The sequence below is a fragment of the Geotrypetes seraphini genome, chromosome 10, assembly GCF_902459505.1.
Source record: "Geotrypetes seraphini chromosome 10, aGeoSer1.1, whole genome shotgun sequence".
Taxonomy (NCBI): Eukaryota; Metazoa; Chordata; class Amphibia; order Gymnophiona; family Dermophiidae; genus Geotrypetes; species Geotrypetes seraphini.
The window spans coordinates 128,405,437-128,428,324 of NC_047093.1; the positions used below are offsets into that span (position 1 = coordinate 128,405,437).

At 36.6% G+C, this 22,888-nt stretch overlaps 1 protein-coding gene across 4 annotated transcripts in view; it reads left to right on the forward strand.

Annotated features, from left to right (window-relative positions):
- SUCO (SUN domain containing ossification factor) overlaps positions 1-22,888 on the forward strand; it is a 117,503-nt gene that overhangs the window by 80,004 nt on the left and 14,611 nt on the right. For 3 of the 4 annotated variants that reach the window (XM_033960959.1, XM_033960960.1, XM_033960961.1), the window contains 2 exons: positions 1,857-2,011; positions 6,680-6,771. In XM_033960959.1, the coding sequence (XP_033816850.1) occupies positions 1,857-2,011; positions 6,680-6,771 (247 nt within the window). Of the gene's footprint in view, positions 1-1,856; positions 2,012-6,679; positions 6,772-16,297; positions 16,392-22,888 lie in introns of all 4 variants that reach the window. The other variant, XR_004540875.1, reaches the window with a different exon arrangement.

Consider the following 22,888-nt stretch of genomic DNA (forward strand, 5'->3'; position numbering starts at 1 on the left):
TGACCTAGTGGTTAGAGCCGTTATCTCAGCACCCTGAAGTTATGAGTTTGATTCCCACTGCAGCTCCTTGTGACTCTGGGCAAGTCACTTAACACTTTGTAAAAAAGAAATACCTGTCTAAAATATGTAAACCACTTTTTTTTTTTTTTTTTTAATTCTTTATTCATTTTCACTTCAATTAACAAGTATACAATATGATATCTTATACTATACAAAATCACTTGTACATTCTTAACCATAAATCTTAAATACTTTAAATTACCCCCCATCCCCTCCTCCCAGCCCTCCCTATATCAATAAAATTCATTCATATATGTATTATATCCCTTCTTATTATAAAATTTCAAGTATTTAAAGGTGTCTAATCATTTGAATATTCAATCAATGGCCCCCATATCTTTCTAAACCTATCATAATTCCCATTCTGTAAAGCAAGAACTCTTTCCATCTTATACATATAACATACTGAACTCCACCAAAAGGTATAATTGAGTCTTGTATAGTCTTTCCAATTCCTAGTGATGTGTTGAATGGCAACTCCTGTCAATATTAATAGTAATTTATTGTTAGACATTGAAATTTGACTTTTAAACCTCATTGAAGTACCAAATAAAATTGTATCATATGACAAGGCAACAAAGTTTTCTAATAGCAAATTAATTTGGGGCCAAATTGATTTCCAAAAGGCATTAATACAAGGACAGAAATAAATTAAATGATCTAAAGTCCCTGCATCCTTATTACAATGCCAGCATCTATTAGACCTAGAAGTATCTACTTTTTGTAAACGAACTGGGGTCCAAAACACTCTATGCAATAAAAATATGTAAACCACTTTGATTATAACCATACACAGAAAAAGCGGTATACAAATCCCCCATCCACTTTACTCTTTACTGATGGTCATCCTTGTTCTTATATCCAATTTTTCATGATCTTTATGGGCCTAATGTACAATTCCAAAGTTTTGAGAGCACGAGGATTACAAGCCGATTGATTTGCTTTAATAACACAGAATGTTAGAGAAGCTGTTTTCAATAGCGGTTCTAGTCTTTTGTGGTATTTTATGTTGAATCAATTTTTATTTTCAAACAAACAAACAAAAGTCAACCAGCAAATGCCAACACTCAGAGAACAATAGAAAGAAACCCAAGTACAAAGCATCAGATCCAACAATCCCAACCCAAACCTTTCCCACCCCAAACCTCCCAATCCAGAAACAAATAAAAATCTTAGAGCAGTAGACTTGGACTCGTATAACCCACTGTCAAGGACTAGGAACGAAACCCCAAAACTGTAATTAACCCCCCCTCCAAAAACCCAGAAATAGAAGGAAGTTAAAACAGTCTTTTGTGGTATTTTATGCTGAACCTTTGTACTAGACTGGTTTAATACTCCTTTCCACTGCTAGATATACAGTATATGTGTCTAATATGCCTTTCTACTCAGTTTGTCAGATTTTCAAGTTCCCTTAGTTTTCCATTAAAGAAGATTGCCTTTGCACATGTCAAGAAGAAAGCTCAACCTAATGTTTTGTAAAATGATAAGTCACAAGAGCTGAACAGTATCAAATCATCCACAAATAGGTGTAATACCGGCTTCAAACCATTTTCTGCTTTTCATATTGTAGTTCTAATGTAATATTTTATTTGGAAACTGATAGAATTGCACCATGAAGATGTTACATTCTATTGCTAGGCTGGAATTATGATAAAAACCAGAATTGGCTTTAGCTCTGAAATAGTATTGAGTGACGGTTCAAAGTTGATCATAAGTTGTAAGTCTGTCTCTCTTTGATTTCAAATTATCACTATATTCACTTATGTTTAAAGAAAATTATACATTCTATTTTTCAGGTGTCTGATCGACAGAACTATCTTGTCATTTCTTTGGTTCTCTGCATTATTTTGGGGTTGATGGTTTGTGTACAGCACTGTCGAAATATTACTCAGTCCAATAAAGAAAACCTTTTAAAAATTCCCCAAAATAATCACTACGCCAGTCCAAAAAGGTAATGTAGCTTCTAAATATTTCCTACCTTGACTAATAAATTCTTTGAATCTATTGTTTTAAACATACCCCTCCATAACTTCCATTCAATGGAATGAAAGTATTGTGTTATTTTCTGGGAAATGTATCTGTAAATTTTGCCCTTTGATATCATGCTATTTATGAGATTTTTATAGTCTGAGCCCTGAAAATGACAAGGATGGATCAGACTCGCATATGGTATGTCTTATACTATGTTCATATTGGAAGCTTGGAGCACAGGCGCTATATATCACAATGAAAAAGTAAAAGATATCTTAAAGTGGAACTTAGCAAGTAAAATGTTAATACTATTGAATTGTTGGTTCAAGCATGAATTGATAATGAATTTGACTGGTCATTTACTATGTTAGCTAACAAGGACCCTTTTAAGAGACTATGGCTCCACCTCCAGTCCTGTTCATTGCAATAATATATTTTTATGCTGCATGCTGGTCTGCTGGTTTTGTTTTTGGACTGGATCTTACAGATTTTGAAACTTGAAATGGCCATGTTTCAGCACATTTCTGCTTCAGGAGCATGTAAGAGAATGTTGAAGTCTTATCAAACACACACACAAAATCAGTAAGTCAGATCATATCTGAGAGGGAAAAAAACCCCTTACGTTTAAATGTGTATATGTTAATACTATTATACCATCAAAGATTTTCTGTAAAATGGAGATGAACATATTGGTGCTGTTCAACTAATTTGACTGTTTTGAGACCAACAAGTTGGCTGTACAAAATTTATTCAGTTAGCACAGTATCTTTTCAAATACATATAAGAATTTTGCTGGTTGGGATTCATGTTGAAACAATTTTTTATTAGAAATATGACGGCAGATAAAGGCCAAATGGCCCATCTAGTCTGCCCATCCGTAGTAACCATTATCTTTCTCTCTCTGAGAACATAAGAATTTGCCTCCGCTGGGTCAGACCAGAGGTCCATCGCACCCAGCAGTCCGCTCCCGCGGCAGCCCATCAGGTCCATGACCTGTCATGTTATCTTGATTTAGCCCTATAGCCCCCTTGTTTTCATCTATACTCTTTCCATACTCTTATCTACCCTTATCTGTATCCCTCAATCCCCTATCCTTCAGGAATCCATCCAATCCCTCTTTGAATCCCCGTAGCGTACTCTGCCCAACCACTTCCTCCGGGAGTGCGTTCCATGTGTCCACAACCCTCTGTGTGAAGAACCTCCTGGCATTTGTTCTAAACTTCTCCCCTTCCAGTTTCTCCGAGTGCCCTCTTGTGCCTGTGGTTCCCCGTAGTTTGAAGAATCTATCCTTGTCTACCTTCTCCATGCCCTTCATGATCTTGAAAGTTTCTATCATGTCCCCCCTAAGCCTCCTCTTTTCCAGGGAGAAGAGCCCCAGCTTGTCCAGCCTGTCAGCGTATGAACAGTCCTCCATACCATTTATCATTTTCGTAGCTCTTCTCTGGACCTTCTCAAGTATCGCCATGTCTTTCTTGAGGTACGGCGACCAATATTGGACGCAGTACTCTAGATGCGGGCGCACCATTGCAAGATATAGTGGCATGATGACTTCCTTCGTCCTGGTTGTAATTCCCTTCTTAATGATGCCCAGCATTCTGTTAGCTTTCTTCGAGGCCGCTGCACATTGCGCTGATGATTTCATGGTTGTATCCACTAGCACACCCAAGTCTTTTTCAAGATTACTCTCCCCCAGCAATGTTCCCCCCATTTTGTAGCTGTACCTCGGGTTCCTTTTCCCTATATGCATGACCTTACATTTTTCTATGTTAAAGCACATTTGCCATTTGTTTGCCCACTCTTCCAGTTTGCTTAGGTCCCTTTGCAGGTCTTCGCACTCCTTTGTGTTTCTAACTCTGCTGCAGAGTTTGGTGTCATCAGCAAATTTTATAACTTCACACCTCGTCCCCGTTTCCAAGTCATTGATATATATGTTGAACAGCAGTGCCTATCCCAGGCCCTCTTAAATTCAGACACAATCTCTGTTTCCACCACCTCTTTTGGGAGACTGTTCCAAGCATCTACTGTCCTTTCTGTAAAAAAGTATTTTCTCAGATTACTTCGGAGCCTATCACCTCTTAACTTCATCCTATGCCCTCTCATTGCAGAGTTTCCTTTTAAATGAAAAGGACTCGACTCATGCACATTTACATTACGTAGGTATTTAAACGTCTCTATCATATTTCTCCTCTCCTGCCTTTCCTCCAAAGTATACAGTTTGAGATCTTTAAGTCTGTCCCCATACGCCTTATCACGAAGACCACACCTCATTTTAATAGCCTTCCTCTGGACCGCATTCATCCTTTTTATATCTTTTTGAAGATGTGGCCTCCAGAATTGTATACAATATTCTAAATGAGGTCTCACCACAGTCTTATACAGAGGCATCAATACCTCCTTTTTCCTACTGGCCATACCTCTCCCTATGCAACCTTCTAGCTTTCGCCGTCACCTTTTCAACCTGTTTGGCCACCTTAAGATCATCACATACAATCACACCCAAGTCCCGCTCTTCTGTCGTGCACATAAGTTCTTCACCCTCTAAACTGTACTGTTTCCTCTGGTTTTTGGAGCCCAAATGCATGACCTTGCATTTCTTAGCATTAAATTTAGCTGCCAAATTTCATCCCATTCTTCAAACTTCGCCAGGTGTTTCTTCATGTTATTCACACCATCCGGCATGTCTACTCTATTGCAGATTTTGGTATCATCTGCAAAGAGGAAAATATTACCCGACAACTCTTTAGCAATATCACTTATATATATGTTAAAAAGAACAGGCCCAAGAACAGAACCTTGAGGCACACCACTGGGTAATATCCCTTTCCTCAGAGTGATCTCCATTGATCACTACCCTCTTGCCGTCCACTCAACCAGTTCCTGACCCAACCCGTCACTTGGGACCCATCCCAAGGACACTCAGTTTATTTATTAGACGTCTGTGTGGAACACTGTCAAAGGCTTTGCTAAAATCTAAATACACCACATCTAGCGCACATCCTCTATCCAATTCTCTGGTCACTCAGTCAAAGAAATTGATCAGATTTGTCTGATAAGACCTACCTCTAGTGAATCCATAGGATTCCAGAAACTTTATCATTCTCTGTTTTAAAAGCGTTTCCATTAATTTGCTTACCTCAGAAGTCAGACTTACCGGCCTGTAATTCCCTACTACTTCCTTACTTCCACTTTTGTAGAGATGGACCACATCCGCCCTTCGCCAATCCTCCAGTGCCACTCCCGACTCTAGAGACTCGTTGAAAAGGTCAGTCAGCGGAGCTACCAGAACTTTCCTAAGTTTTTTCAGCACCCTTGGATGTACACCATCCGGCCCCTTCGCTTTGTCTACCTTTATTTTAGCTAGCTCCTCACGAACACAACCCTCTGAAAATCGATCAAGGTCTATTACTCCTACATCCCTATTCACGTTTGTCTTCTGTGGTCCCACTCCCGGCGCTTCAGCCATGAACACAGAACAGAATTATTTCCTAAGCAATTCAGCCTTTTCTTTATCAGCTTCTACATATTCCTCCCCTTCAACTTTGAGTCTCACAATGGCACTTTTGCACTTCTTCCTATCATTAATATATCTAAAAAAAAAAGTCTTGTCTCCCCGTTTTACAGTGTCATCTTATTTTTTTTTTCCATTTGCTTCTTTGCTTTCCTGACTACACAACCAGCCTCTCTTAACTTTTCTAGATATTTTTGCCTGTCTTCCTCTTTCTGCAATCTCTTGTAGTTTATGAAAGCTAACCTCTTAATCCTTATCTTCTCAGCTACTACTTTTGAGAACCAAAACGGCCTTCTTTTCCTCTTTCTTTTACTTACTTGCCTAACAGAAAGGTTTATAGCCTTTACAATAGCTCACCGCATTTCCACGCCTTTCAGACTTTCCAACCCAGACAACAATTCCTTAACGTAAACCTCCCATCCGAACAAAGTTTTTTTTTTTTTAAAGTCTAGAACCTTTGCTTTTGAACGAGCCCTCTCTATACCCATCTTAATATTAAACCATACCCCATCTTACGTGGGTTCCATTACCAACTGCTGGAACAGTTCTTGTAGAGAATCCAGGAACTCCCTACTAATAGAAGACCCTACAATAGGGATACCCCAATCAACAGCCGGCATGTTAAAATCACCTGTTAGAAAGACTTCCCCTTTTTTAGAGATATTCTGAATGTCTACTATTAAATCTCTATCTACTTCTGTCTGTGAAGGAGGTGTATATCACACCAGTTTAAATATATTCACTATTCCCTCTTTCCAAATTGATCCACAGTGCCTCTTCCTCTGGTACTTTCACTTTTCTTCTAATTTACTTTCTTGTTAACTTGCCTTTCTTCCTTTGCTTCACTCAATTTCTATCCCATTCTTAATATCATTTTGTGAGGACAGTTGAAATCCACAAAGGTGGATGTTGTCATTGTGGCTATGTAGAACTTTTGGCAAAAGCTAAGTAAAAGTCTAGAGCTTTTCCATTCATGTGTAGGAATTTCCACTCAATCTATACATATATGGAAGCCTCCCCAGCATGAGTAGCCTTTTTGATCTTTGAGGTCTTCAAGGAGGCCTGCCAGAGGGAACAGGGAGAGGAGAACATTTTCTGTTCTCTGACTTTAAACTTGAAATTGTGTTTCCTCATTTCTAGGTGTTTCTCCTCATATGATGATATGAATCTGAAAAGAAGAACTTCCCTGCCCCTTGTTCGATCTACTTCCTTTCAGATATCAAAAAAAGAAGGTAGGTGTTATAGCATGTTAGCTTTTTAGTACTGTCACTTTATTTCTTTTCAGTGTCGGCCAAAGATTGACCATGATGGGGCAGTCCTTTTCTGTGCTTCAGACTATTGTTCTTGGGTATGATGGCTTGAAGCTACCTGGGGATTTCATTTTATTCCCCCTCCCAACTAGCTCTGCTGTTATGGTAGCTAAGAGATATGGGAAAAGGTTTCCTTTTGGCAAATGGCAAAAATGCAATGTTCTGTCTCTATTTGTCACTGTTTTATAGTGAAGTAAAAAGCACAGTCAGCTTCTCTGGAAAGAAATTTGAAGTTAGGTTTATTTGTGATGATTCTGTTTAGGATGTTAAACCTGATGGAAATTAAAGTAGACGTTCTTTCCTTGGTCTGTTTCTGCATGTGACCATATTGGTGTTGGTCAGGCACTGCTTCCAGGATACACAAAAGAAGAGTGGATTCCAAATAAATGCATAGACAAAAATATCCTTTAAAATAGCTGACTTGGGCCACATTTTGCCCATATACGGGCTGCTAAAAGTATAAAATAGAAGTACATACAAATAAACTGTAACAAACATGGAAATCAAAAAGGGTCCAAATAAATATCTTGTATGCATGAACAGTGAACATATATATACATGCATTTTAAAGTGAAGCCAATATGGTAAAGCACAAAAATTAAGACTATAGCAAAATTATAAAACAAGATAATTCTAAAATCATCATTAAGAAATTAAATGGCGCACATTGTCACTCGATAATAAATACATCAATCACAAAAGCATTCTGAGTGGCTACATCCATACAAAAGGAGAGTGTAGATGTGAATAAAAATTTTTAAAAGCATGCTGCAAGTAGGTAGCCAAATATAAATACATTCATACCACAAAGAAGAGTGACAATGGCGCGCACACATTTTTACCAAATGTACTAATGCTCAGCACAACTACAAAATAAAAATAACATGAATAAAAGATATATACCATATTTCCACATATGTAGGCTATGGCCTATACATGGGTTTTACAAACCTGCCTATGGCGCGCGGCTTACTTAAATGGGGCAGCCTATCTAAACCTTTAAAATCATCCCCCCTGGTACCTTTTTTAAATCCCCCCTTAAATACATCCCTCGCTGGACGACTGCCGGCTGCCTCCTCGAATCTCCAGCAGTGCAAGGCAGTTGCAATCTTTTTGGCATCCAGCCTGGCTCTGCACTGCTTGCTGAATGGCTGCCGTCAGTTTTTGCAAGGGTTCTGCTGCACAAGGGATGGGGGGAGGGAAAGAAAGATGTTGTGCAAAGGTTCTGGACGGGAGGGAGGGATAGAAAGATGCTGTGCAAAGGTTCTGCTGCATGGGGGGGATGGGAGGGAATGAAGGACAGAAAGATGCTGCAGAGGGAAGGCATAAGGGGATGGGTGAGAGGGAGGAAAGATGCTGCACATGTGGGGGAGAAAAAGGAAGAATTGGTATGGAGGAGAAGAAGGGAGAGATGATCATTGTACATGAAAAAAATAAGACCTACCCTGAAAATAAGACCTAATGCATTTTTGAGCCCCAAATTAATATAAGACAAGAGTTTTATTTTCGGGGAAACATGGTAGTTGCAATTACCTCAACCAGAAGTGTCTTAGAATTGCAAGCTTTGTCGTGGAGGGAACTGTTTCTAAGGATCACAGAAACTGGAGTGACCTTGTGTATAGTACTTTCCTTTTTGCCAAAGGTTGTTTCAGCATTTCACATCAATCTGGAAGTCAGCCTACCAGCCTTTCAACCTACAGGTTCTAAGAAGAAAGACAAGGCTTTAAAGCTGCTTGACATCCACAGAGTTCTGTTGCATTACTTGGAAGTGACAGAGTTTTGTCTATTGGACCATCTCTTTGTCCTAACCAAAGAGTCAACCCGAGACAGACCAGCCTTCAAGGCCACCATTTCTCAGTGGATTCAGACAGCAATCTCCTCCATCTACATTGTCTGTGGCAAACAACTGCTGGTGTTATTGAAAGCACATTTGACCAGGGGGCGTGGCTTGGACGCGAACGATGACGGTTGGGTGAAGAAACAGCTCCATATAAACAGGCTTAATTTTCAAGAAAAAACTACAAAAAAAGCAAGATTTTACATTTAAATTAAAGTTTTCCTCTTTAAATCGAGTGGGAGAGAAAGGGGTGCCGTTTTGAGTGAGAGTTGGGAGTTAAAGTGCCGTTTTTCTTTCCGGGAGATGAGGTGTGGTGTGGAGGGATGAGTCCGTCTTGGATATTGCCTGAGGAGACTGATTCAAGGCTTCCTTTCCCCTTTGGCACGATCTGAGTTCGGCGGTGTGAAGCGCCGGAGGAGAGGTTTCCCGAGTGGGATTCTGCGGGCGGTTGCTCGGAGCGCCGCGATTGCTTGGATCGAAAAAAAAAATCTGTGCTAGTTGTTATTTGAGAAACGAGGTGTGGAGGGCTGAATCCGTCTCAACTGCTGACAGTGCCGGTAAGATCGGGTCTCCGCTGGCAAAAATAGCAAATCGGGTCCCCCAGATAAAGCCGGCAAGATCAGGTCCCGCTGATAAAGGTGGCAAGATCAGATCCCTGCTGACAGAGCCGGTAAGATCGGGTCTCCGCTGAAAAAAAAAAAACAGCAAAATCGGCAAGATTGGGTCCCCCTGGCAGAGGCAACAAGATTCACTTTTAAAAATTACCAGGGAATTACCAGTGAAGCCGTGAGGCCAGGGAGGCTTTCCTTCCCCTCCTCTTTAGCACGATCTCTGGCAGAGAGCAAGAGGAAAGATTTCCCGAAGGTGGGGGTTAACAGGCAGTTGCTCGGTGCACCACGACCGCGGCCATCTTGAATCGGAAAAAAAAAAAAGAAATTTCTACAAAGTCTGGATCTGCCTAATGACAATGATTAGTTTTTTGAAATGCCTGATGCCTGTTTAAATCAGGGAATGGGCTTTGAAATAGCTGTCCTCTGCTGGAAATGAAGAGAGATCTGCAGTAAAAGCTACTTGGCAACGGTTTTTTTTTTTTTTTTAACTATTTCCTTGCTGCCAACTTCAAAAATAAACTGAAGGATTACTATAAATGTTAATCTCTCCTGCTATAATTCAAGAGATTCAGATATAAGAGACTATAGGTTTTTGGGCTCTGAGGAAGGTCAAATAAAAGGATTGGTAATTTCTTTGACCTGAAGAAAAGTGACATTGAGACAGTTGTGACAGTTGAGAGACACTGAAATACATATACATCCACATTGAAAGATTAAAGTAAACATATTGGATGGAATATTGCTCTCCTCAGTAAAAGCTGCGATTGGGCTTGTAAGAGGAGAGCTAGAACAAGAAGGCTGCAAATTTTTTCAGGATAGATGCTAACAAGAGTCTGCAATAGAGCCTAAGACAAATAACTTACAGTTGCTTTAAGAATACCAAAAAAAAAGGGGAGTGGCTTTGTTGAATGGTTGGATAAACGAATAGCTCCTTATAAGCAAATATATTAAAAATATATTAAAAAGAATTACTACCAAATATTTTAAAGAAACTAAAATATATATTGAAATATGACTTCAACTAAACAAAATAAAGCTGACTTAGGAGCTGGAACATCAGGAAGCAATAAGAGGTCGAAACCTGAGCCAGGTACACCCTCTAAAATCCCATTACCAACAGAAAAAAATCTGGATGTTATGGAAGAACTAAGACAAATAAAAGAAATTGTCTTAGATAGTAACAAAAAACTACAAAAAGCAATGGAAGATGCTGCAATCCTAACTAAAAGAGTGGACATTACTGAGAATAGAATTTCAACATTAGAAGATATTACAGAACAATTAAATACAGACATGAATCACAGCAAAATCATATGGAAAGAAATAACAGAGATAAAAAAAAATCTTGAAGACAGCCGGAATCGTGAAAGACGGAATAATTTAAGAATAATCGGATTACCTGAAGGAGTGGAAAAGAATGATCCGATTGCATTTCTTGAAAAATTTCTACCTAAAATACTACCATTGAAATTTAAAACGGAACTGGAAATTGAAAGAGCCCATAGGATTCCAACACAAAGAAATAACACTCAAACAGGTCCAAGAACTTTAATTTTCAAACTTTTAAGACACCAACAAGCAATTGAAATATGCCAATTAGCCAAGGAAATCAAAAATCTTAAATGCCAAGATTCAAAAATATACATTGTCCCGGACTTTGCAAAAGAAACAGCAAAAAAAAGAAAACAATTCTTAGACATGAGACCACAACTAAGATCTCTAGGAGCTAGATTTGGGCTCCTGTACCCGGCAATTATGAAGGTTACCGTTGCTAACAAAACGCAAAACTTTACAGATCCAGAAAAACTACAGGAATTTATAAATCAAACTGAGCAACCTATGACAATCTAAAGAACAATTAATGGGTTCATACTAAAGTCTATTGACGATTAAAGATAGATCAAAACGGAAAGCAATGGAAAAAGAACACACAAGGATCAAATTAAAGACTTAAACAACTTGCAACATTCTCCATAGAAAACAAGAAAACTGAAAAATATAAAAATTATTCAGAATAAATAGAATAAACTGAATGGCAGGAACGTAAATGATTTGAAACACATCTCTGAACTCAAATGACGACGAAGAAATTTTCTTCAACAAACTTAAAAATGTACTGATTGAATCCGAAATTTTGAAAGCAGAGTAATAGTGAGAAAGAAAATCATCCTTCAATCACAAAGAATATTATAAAAAAAAAAAAAAAAAAAAAAAAAAGATGAAGTGATTGGTTTGTTGTATTTCCGGTTAAAGGTGGTACTTCAGGTTTAATTTTGCGTTTCAGATACATTAAAATGTATTTCAATACGAAATATATGAAAAGAATAAATCTGAAACGCAAATTTTATGTTCTACCACCTGAAAAGAAATGAATAGTAATTGAAATGTTATTAGATATAATTGATTTAATATAATCATTCTTATGGATTTAAAGATATACAAATACAGAAAATAATCTTTCAATACATAAGAATGAAAACTTTTTATTTATTCTTATAATTAATAATAAAATAAAAGAAAATATACAAAAATAGGGGAAAAAATGGTAGTACTTAAGATAATTATTAATAGCTTGTGGGAGTTATCTAAATCTAACCTCAACCTGCGTATCCAAGTTTTCGTAATTAATAAGGGGGGGAAGGGAGGGATAAGAGGGATGGGAGGGAATAAAAGGGAAATATATAAGGAAATCATGGGAATAAAGGAAAAAAGAGAAATGAAATACTTAAAACATTGGGAAAATATACATAATTTAATACCTGAAAATTTAAAAATAAATGGATATTAAAATTATGTCTTTAAATGTTAACGGTCTAAATCATATGATAAAAAGGAAAAAAGCCCTATCATTTTTAAAGAGACAAGATGCTGATATATGCCTTATACAAGAGACCCACCTCTCACATATAGAATCTAAAAAGCTAGAAGGAGGCTGGGTCAAACAGTGTTTTTTCTCACCAGCTATAGGGAAAAAGGCAGGTGTTGCTATTTTAATTAACAAAAAATGCTCTGCTTCATTTAAACTAAAAGCTTCAGATAATCATGGAAGATGGATAATGGTGGAAATGAATATGGGAAATACTACCATGACGTTAATCAATATATACGCCCCTAATTCGAACCAAAATGAATTCTTTAAAACTCTTCAACAACTGATCATACCACTGGCTACTTCAAATCTTATAGTAGCAGGGGACTTCAATGCTGTAATGGATCCTTTATTAGATAAAAACCCAGGTAGAGTTATGAAATCTATGGGACTAGATAATTTGATTCAATCTTGCGATTTAATAGATATATGGAGAATACTTCATTTTGATGGTCGGGAATTTTCTTTCTGTTCTCATGTTCACAATTCTTTTTCAAGAATAGATTATATCTTTACTTCAAAACATCTTGTACATCAAGTGACACAAGCAGCCATTGATCCAATTATTCTATCTGACCATGGTGGAGTGTGGATCAAAATTAAAACTACAGATCAAAATAATAACAGACCAATTTGGAAAATGGATAGTACATTGTTGGTTGACAAAAATTTTTGTGAAAATCTTCTAACAAAAATGAAAGAATTTTTTCAAATAAATGATAAAGATGATATTAATAGAGAAACTCTATGGGATGCCTTTAAGGCAACCATTAGAGGACAAATAATTTCTTATTCGGCTTTTCTAAAAAAACAAATTAAAAAACAATTTTTAATCTTAGAAAAAGAGATTAAAAATTTAGAATCAAAACTTATAGAAAAATGGGAATATTCTATTCAACAAGAATTATTAAAATTAAAAGGTAAATATAATGAAATCTCATCTAAGATGATTAGGAAAGATTTATTTTCTCAACAAACATTGTACTATGGTAATTCAAACAAATCAGGAAGAATATTGGCAAACTATCTTAAAGCGAAAAAAAGAAAAACAAAATTAATAGCAATAAAAGATGAAAATGGAAATACATATACACAAATTGAACCTATTTTAAAACAATTCTTAAAATTCTATAAATCTCTTTATTCTTCCGAAAATTATCTAAATAAAGAAAAAGATGGTTTTGAATTTTTAAAAATGTTAGAGGGTCCAAAAATTCCTGAACATATAAAACGAAGTTTGGAAGAACCAATATCACAAAAAGAAATAGGAACAGCTTTGAAGTCTCTTAGAGTTGGATCCGCTCCAGGTGGTGATGGATATACAGTGGAATTTTATAAAACATTTCAAAACTTTTTATTACCCTATTTATTAAATCTTTATCAATATCAACTCAATAAAGGTTGTATTAAAGGCACTATAGCAGAATCTTTGACTATTGTTTTGCCAAAGTCCAATAAAGATCCCACTTTGGTATCAAACTATAGACCAATATCTTTAATAAATGTAGATGGAAAATTATTAGCAAAAATACTTGCGCTAAGATTAGCTAAAGCTCTCCCCCATATAATAGGTATGCATCAAACAGGATTCGTTGCTCAAAGACATTCATCTCATAATACCAGATTAACATTCCATATGTTATATTTAACAAAGAAAATGAATGAACCTACTTTTGCAATTTCATTAGATGCAGAAAAGGCCTTTGATAGAGTAGAATGGCCTTTTATGTATCAAGCAATGGAATGGTTTGGTATAGGTCCTGGATTTATACAAATGATACAAACAATGTATAGCTCCCCTTCTGCTAGACTATATATTAATAATACGTTTTCAGAAAAATTTAATCTACAGAGAGGAGTTAGACAAGGATGTCCCTTATCCCCTTTGCTGTTTGATATTGTTTTAGAACCCTTAATATTAGCTATCAAACAAGCTAAGGAGATACAGGGTATACCTCATTCAGATAAAGAATATAAGATATCTGCTTACGCAGATGATTTATTACTATATCTGAAGAATCCAGAATCCACCATTCCACATCTACTTGAATTGATTGAGAAATTTGGAAATTTTTCAGGATATAAAATTAATTGGAATAAATCAGAAATTCTTCCACTAAATATACATTGTACAAAAGGTTTATTTGATACATTCCCTTTTGTTTGGAAGGAAGAATATATTAAATACCTTGGAATTTTGATAACAAAAACAGTAGATGAAACAATGAAAATTAATGAAAAATGCTTATTACAAAAAGTAACAGAAATGTGTGAGCAATGGAATCCTTTGCATTTATCTTGGTGGGGAAGAGTACAAACTGTAAAAATGATGATTTTACCGGTAGTATGTTACCAAATGGGGATGATACCAGTTTTCTTTCAAGATTCGTTTTATACAAAAATAAATAGGACTTTGACAAAATTTATATGGCTTAATAAAAAACCAAGAATTGCTCTAGCGTCATTACAAAAACCAATTAAAGAGGGAGGGGTAAATTTTCCCAACTTTTATAGGTATCATCAAGCCTATATCTTACGTCATGGTATGTATTGGATCCTCCCAGAACCCACAGATAATATTCCAGACTGGTTTTGGCTAGAATGGAGGCTTATGTTTCCATTACGTCTTAATCATGTAATTAGTATCAAAATGCCAAGGTTATACAAAGATCATAAAATATTTATGGATACCTGGAAAACTCTAAAATACATAAGTAATCTTACTCAAATTCCAATTAGTAAATCAACCAACCAAACTATATGGCTAAACCCCAAGATCAAAATTGGCGGTTTTAAAGTCATCTGGAAACATTGGATGATAGCAGGCATTCGCACTTTGGATGATGTAATTAAAAATGATAAATTGCTGGAGTTTTCACAATTGCAAAAAAAATTTGGTCTCAATAAAACACAATATTTTAAATGGTTGCAATTGAAGCAATCTATTCAGAAAGGGTTCCCTGAATGGAAAGATCTCGCTAAATATCACAGTTTGGAATTCTTATGTTTCCAGATGGACTCAATAGGTCACAAAGCCGCACAGTGGTATAAATTAATATCCGGATATATAAATAAAAAACCAAAAAATGGTCTTAGAGACATTTGGAGCATTGAGATAAAACACCAAATTAGTGCATCTCAATGGCCACAACTTTGGTCTTGGAGGCTAAAATGTACGGTGTCAGCATCTATGAGACAAACTTGGTTTTTTCTTCTTCATAGAGCTTTTTGGACCCCTACTCGTTTACAAAAAATAGATAGTTCAAGATCTAATAGATGCTGGCACTGTCATATTGAAATTGGGACATTAGATCATCTTTTATTCTTTTGTCCATTTATCCTATCATTCTGGAAATCAATTTGGCCCCAAATTAACAGAATGTTAGAAAATCCAGTAGCCTTGACATATGATACTATATTATTTGGAACAACTATGAGAGCAAAAAGCCAAATTTCATCCAGTAATAACAAACTTTTATTTATTTTAACTGGAATTGCAATACAACAAATTACATTCAATTGGAAACAACATGATAGATTGAACTATATGTTCTGGTGGAATTCGGTATGCCACATATATAAAATGGAACTCGCTATTGCAACACACAAAGGATACATGAATAAATTTAAAAAAATATGGGGACCATTAACCGATTTTTGTAAAGAAGGATAATTTTTCCCATAAATAACACTGGAAACATCTGAAGACCGTTAACATGATTTCTCTAATGAACTTTTCCCATGATAAGATAATTGTTAAGAGGGAAATGGGGTGGGTTTTTCAATTTTGATTATTACATACTAAATTAATATTTAAAAAATGTACAATAAAATTGATTTATGTATTATTGGTTGGGAAGGAGGGTGGGACAGGGGATTATTATATTAATGTTATACTTGATATTAATATATGAGTTAGTCAAGTGTGTATTTAAGTTTCTATTGAGTTTATTTGTAACACTTGTTGTAACACAAAAAAATGAATAAAGATTTAAAACAAAAAAAAAAAAAGAAAGCACATTTGACCAGAGGAGTAGCCTCCTCTTGGACGGAATCAAGGATGATCCCTCTGAAGGAGATATGTTGATCTGTGACATGGTCTACCCTACACACCTTCTCTAAATTCTATAGGGTGGATGTGGCAGTGCAAGAGGATTTCTCTTTTGGATCTTTAGTGCTGAAATCAGGCTTATCTCTTCCACCTGGGACTTCAGGGACCGCATAGGTATGTATGTCCCTAAAGTTCACCATAAGTCCACAAGTTCATTTAGTAAACTTCAAAGTACCTAATTTTTTTTAAGCAATTTTTTTTTTTTAAAATAAATTACTAACTACCTCTATGGTCTTCAGTTCCAGCCAACCACCAGCCTAAAGTTCAGCATACCATTCCTATTGCACTGGAAAAAGATACTAGGTTCTTACCTTGATAATCTTTTCCAGTAGATAGGAATGGTATGTTGAACCTCCCACCCAATAATTTCTGATGCGCCTGTTTCTGCTTTATGCTTCATGGTCCTCTCCATAGCTAAGACTTCAGTTGGACTATGGGTTCAGAATCAGTTTGTAAACAGAATTTAAAGAGATAATTGAGCTCCACTAATAGTCGAGATGTTGCTTTTATTTGATTTGTTTTACTGTTCAATGGTAAATGTTCCTTCATTTATACATTACCGTTTCATGTTGGCTGCTATAACATTATATGAGCAGATCAGAAACTTGGTTTCGGGGAGTTCCCCATATCTCTTTGTCATGTCTTTTATTCTAGAGCTCTTGCGTACTTTAGAGTTCTAAAATTGCAAATTTTCTGCAGGGTTAAGCTGCCCCTTCCCCCTTATATCTTTGTTCTAATTAATAAATTTGAAGCCAAATTTTCTCCCATTTGTTGGAACCTAGCCTTCCCTATGTGAGCTCCTAATCTTATTATCTTATCCTGCAGCATCACTTTCAACCCTTCCCAAAACACCATTGGAAAGATTTTGATGACTATTAAATTCAAAATACTCCTTTAAATCATTCTCAATTTGATGTACATTATTGGGCACCAAGAGCAGATTATCATCCAGTCTCCAAAATCTTTGCCCCTTATTAGAGGGCTGGAGTTTAAATTTAAACCAAATCATGGTCTGACCACATACTCTGGTCTCAATAGAAGAATTATCCACTACTGAGAGTAGGAGTTTTTTTTGTTTGTTTATTTGTAACTTTCAAATAAAATTCACAAGAATTCACATCTTGCTACATGAAACACAGAGAAGGAAAATTATTCAAAAAAGAAAATTTCTTATAATATAACCAAATCTTAATCCCCTTTCTTAGATCACAATAACAGTAGGGGTTGTCAACGTATATTACAAGGAGAAATTAAATACAAATAATTTGAGGAAAAAGCTTAGTGTGAATCAACGACTAAATTATTCAAAAAAAGTCCCCTTTTCCAATCATTCCTTGACGATTTTCCTAATATCTAGGAACTGCTTCAGATGTTCTGGAGAATAAAACGTATATTTAACACCCAAGTATCTAACCATGGCACTTACAGGGGATGCGCAAGAAGAAATGTAGCACCTAAATTAATTGTCTCTTGACGTAGGGAAAGAAAATCCTTCCTTCCTGAGTAGTTTTAAAAACATCGGGATACAACCATATTTTCTGACACCCCCCCCAAATAATTTCTGAGAATTCTTAAAGTGTAATTTCAAAATCATTTTATAGCATCCTATTCAAAAACAAAAGACACCAAGAGTAGCTCTTTCCATGTCAGCTGTTAGTTTGTTTAGGAAGTAAAGACACATTTTCAAAATCAATCTGATTCTCTTGACCATTCTTTTTTCCTGAATCCTTTTGTAGAGCCTTTCTACTTGGCAAATAATAAATTTTGTTAATTGGAGGGATATTATTTAAGGAAATGTTTAAGTTCTCAGATAAATATATCTTAAGAAAATCAATAGGTAGAACACCTAGGACCATAGAAAAATTCAGGAAACGAAGATTTAACCGCTGATTATAATTTTCTATCTGTTCAAGTTTCCTATGAATTAAGGTATTATCCTTAATTGTAGCTGCTTCAAACTGCTGTAAATGTAGTATCTCTTCCTGTGTTTGCCTGGCCTGGCCTGAAAACTCCATTTTCATCGAGTCCACAGTCTTAGTTAAGGTATCCAACTTAGTTGTAATATTAGTTACCTCTTCTGTGGCCTTGGACATTTTAGTCTCCATTTGTTGCAGCAGTTGCCAGATATCATTCAAGGAAGCCTCCATGGGAGCTGATACTGTCTCTGCTCTCTTGATTATAGACATCAGCTGTTCTGCTGTTGACTCTGTGCCTTCGCTGGGAGACACCGTGTATCCACTTCCTGGATCGCAATGAGAGTAGGTCTTTAATCACCAACCAGATATCGATCCTAGAATATGAACTATGTACTTCTGAGTATAGTCAGTATCAAAGGGGTATTGGAGGAGCAAGATACCTACAACATACCAAGCCTCTAGTAATTGGTGCAATTGCTTTCTATCTCTCTTTCCATATCCCACCCTTTTTGCGAAATTATCCAAAATAATAATCAACTTTAGGTTGAAATCCCCACCCAAGATCAGTTTTCCTTCTGCCTATTCAGTTAGCAGCCTCCCTAGTTATCGGTAGAATAATCCCTGATCATGGTTAGGAGCATAGAGATTCAGTAGCATGTATAACTGCCCCCCAGTAATCACTCTCAAGAGATATCTGCCTTCTTTGTCTTGAATAATTTATTGTACCTGAAGGGATATAGAATTTTCAAAGACAATGGCAACTCCATTGGTTTTTCATTTAATTCTATTTGAAGTGAAAAGATTTGCTTATGTTTCTCCTGCACACATCCAGCAGACATTTTTAATCTATCTGCTTCTTTAAAACAAAGTTGGCATTGATGCAGAGAATTTAATCCCTGCCCATTCAATGACATACAAAGTTGCATAGTAGGAGATGCAAATTAAATGGCATCAAGAACAATCATCCTTAATATATCAATCTTAGGAACATTCTAAAACCACTTGACTCTCTTCCCCCATTTTGGTCACACATTATCATTCATTCCCGTCCACACACTCATCCATAGAAAACCCTCATCCTCCCCCTCCCTGATACCCACCCACTCTTACCAAAAGGCCAGAAACAATATTATCACATCTCTCTACCCCCTCCAAAAAACATTACAAATGTATAACAGTAACTTTTAACAACAATCTAGACCATATGCCACACATGAGGTAACCTTGGACTCTCCTCCAGAGCATCAAGATATATATGCCATCCGTCATCATAGGGCTAACAACAGAAGCCCTTATGGTATTGCTCCGAACCCAGTTGCAGTATAATCGATTAAGCCACACTGTGTCAAGCAAATCAGTCCGGCTGATCTGGTGAGGTTCTCGATATTTCCACATTACGCTCAAGCACTTTTTTTTTTACAGAAATTACAAGTCAATAAGTCTATGCCTGAAAGTTGGTATAGTGGGTAATCTGATAGCAGTAAGCATTTACTAGACCTTTATATAAAGTTGAAACAACTTAATACAGTTTAGACAAACTAGGTATGATAAAGTTCCAGAAACTGCCTTGAAACTAGAGAAGCTAGATTTTTCCTTTTTTGTCCCCCTTTTTATAGCTCGTATGAACCTCCGAAGAAAGTACCTAATGTCTACAGAGCAGGAAGTCAGAATGGAAAGCACTAATTCAGAGCAGGGATTCAATGTGGAAGGCACTAACTTACAAGAAACCAATGTGCAGTCAGCATATTCTAAGGACCTTCAGCAGGGAGCAGCAGATCACCATCATAAAACAGATATTTGTCTAAGTTAAACAGAGGTTTTGCACATTGTGAGTTCAGATTAAAGAGGGTTCTTTTTTAACAAAGGAAATAAATAGAACTTTGAGCAACTAAAGAATAGTATGTGATAATTTTTACCAAGAATACTAAAGGTTGAAACATTTGTAACTAGTGTGTATACCTCATAGCTTAAGACTGAATTCCATCCTCCCTATGAGTTTATAGTAGAATATTTTCTGTAGAACAGGATTACTAAGGAGTACAAATTTGTCATCACACTGTGTTGGGTGCTGAATTCCTTTTTTTTCTGAGATTTTTAGAAGAGGCCCAAAAGTACTTCATCACTTAAGTGGGGCATTTTCCTTTCCTGTTTCATCCTTATGGCTCCCTCAGTGACCCTAGGAATGTCACTTCACTTTCCATTGCCTTTTAGTCTAGTTATACCTGCATCAATGTCGGCAAAAGAAGCAGGATTTGATCCCTGGCTTCTTCCTTGGTTCTCAGACTGCTGCTTTAACTGTTAATATATTCTTCTACTTTGTTCTGGTTTAGCAGTCCAGCCTGTACTGTTGTAGATTTAGCTCAGGAAGTGTGGCACAGTGGTTAGAGCTACAGCCTCAGCACCCTTAGGTTGTGAGTTCAAACCCCACAGTGCCGCCTGTGACCTTAGGCAAGTCATCTAATCCTCCACTGTCCCAGTTACAATAGATAGATTGTGAGCCCATCGGGACAGATAGGGAAAATGCTTGAAGTATCGTATTTCCCTATGTATAAGCCGTGGCCTATACATGGGTTTTACAAATCTCTGCAGTGGGTGCGGCTTGCTTAAATGGGGCGGCTTATCTAAAGACATTAAAACTCGCTGTTAGATAAGCCGCCCCATTAGGAGTACTATAACTGAGTACTGTCCCATTAGAACTGCCGCCAGTCATTCAGAAAGCGGCGCGGGCCCATGTAAGGCTTGGGCCTGACCACCACACTCCTGGGAAATGATACAGAGCTGTTGAGGGAGGGATATATGCTGGACCACCAGGCTAGAAAAAGGTACGGCGGGGAACGACAGTTGTGGCGGCGGGGGATTTGTTTTAAAAAGGTGGTGTGGCTGAAAGTTGGTGCGGGGGGGGGGGGGCGGCGAGGCAGTGTTTGAAGGTGGTATGGCTGAAATGTGGTGCGGCTGCCGGGAGGGGGGGGGGGAGCGGCGGGTGATGTTTAAAAAAGCTGGTGCGTGGGGGATTAAAATAGTGCACCTTTGCTTCATAAGACGCACTGAGATTTCTACCCACTTTGGGGTGGAAAAAAAGTGTCTTATGGAGCAAAAAATACGGTAGTTTGTTTCATATTGTTTGCCCAGTCCAGATTCATAATTTCACTTACTTGATTGTTAATTTTGTTTTTGCTCTTGTAGAAAGAGAGGCATATTTGTAATGTCGTCTACATGGGAGAAGTGTATTAGTTCTTTCTTGTCTAAGAAGTTTGCTAGCATTGATATCAAAACATTGAAGAGTATTGGGGGAGAGTGGTGAGCCTTGAGGTACTCTGCTTAAAGCTGTCCATTTTACTTTGTCTCTATCCAAATCCAAGCATTCATCTAATTTAGTCAATGTTTTCTTATTTTTGATTATGAAAAATCATGGAGTTCTATATATCCAAGGAGTACTGATTAGAGGAATTTTTTAATCTTCTTCCATCAGAGTATTATATGCCTTAGGTTTGGAAAATATATCTTTCTAAATACCTTTCCTTCCCTGAAAAAAGATGGCTAAAGCTCTTTCTGTTGAAATATATGGCATCTCTTTTCAGCCTCCTCAAATATTTAGTTGCCCTTAAATAGCTTGTACAAACTTCCATTCACCACCTTTCAGGATATACAGAAAAACGAGGGACCTGGGCTGACCGCTGTTGGAAATGGTATGCTGGGCTTGATGGACCTTGGCCTCATTTAGCATGACTTAATTTTCCATTTAATGATATGACATATGCACACTTGAATATATATAAATACAGGGTAAAGTTTAAGTTTCAGCAGAGAGAATATAGCTAGAAAGCCCACAAACATAAACTCTCAATGATTTAATTTTTGTAGACTGGAATCATTTTTTTAAAATAACCAACGCCTATATTCCTCATTGGTCTCTCTTTCTTTTTTATATAAATGTATATATATATCACGTAGTTTCAATATCTCAAAGTATCACTGTAAAAAGAACTTAGCTTAAATATGGAGATCTCTCCAATGTTCATATATAGTATTGTGTTTCGGCATTGGCCACATCAGGGATACTCTTTATTTCCCCAAATATCAAGTTTCAAGTTTATTTAAAAATTTGATTTGATCGCAATATCATAATCCAATGCGATTTACAAATAGTGATAAAATCAGGGTAAGAAATCCCCCCCCCCAAAAAAAATCCCCAAAATCCCACATCTGTTAAAAATTAAGACATTACAGGACACAAGAGGAGGGTACATTTTTATTGTATCTTTGAATTAGGCAACTAATGAGAAATTGGAAAAATTGGGACCATCTAAATTTTACATTTTGGTGGGAAACACTCTGTTTATATTACCAGTATGAAAGAATGTTAGCAGAGCAACCGGAGAGACCAAGAAATCTAAAGAAATTTGGGGTCCATTGGACTCATTTGTCAAATACCTTAAGGATTAGTTAGTTACCTACCAGATTCAATTTATTTTTATGGCTTTCCACACACATCCAGGGAGGAAGGGAGGAGTGGATAAATTGATTCATGGTTAAACAAGTATATAAGTGCTTTTTATTGATTATTGAATGTGTTTAAGTGTTGCACTTCTTATATGTTGTATAAAAATCAATAAAAAGTTTAAATACTAAAAAAAAAAAAAAAAAAAGAATTAGGCAGCCAATGGCAAAATATAATGCTATGTGAATATTGATTTT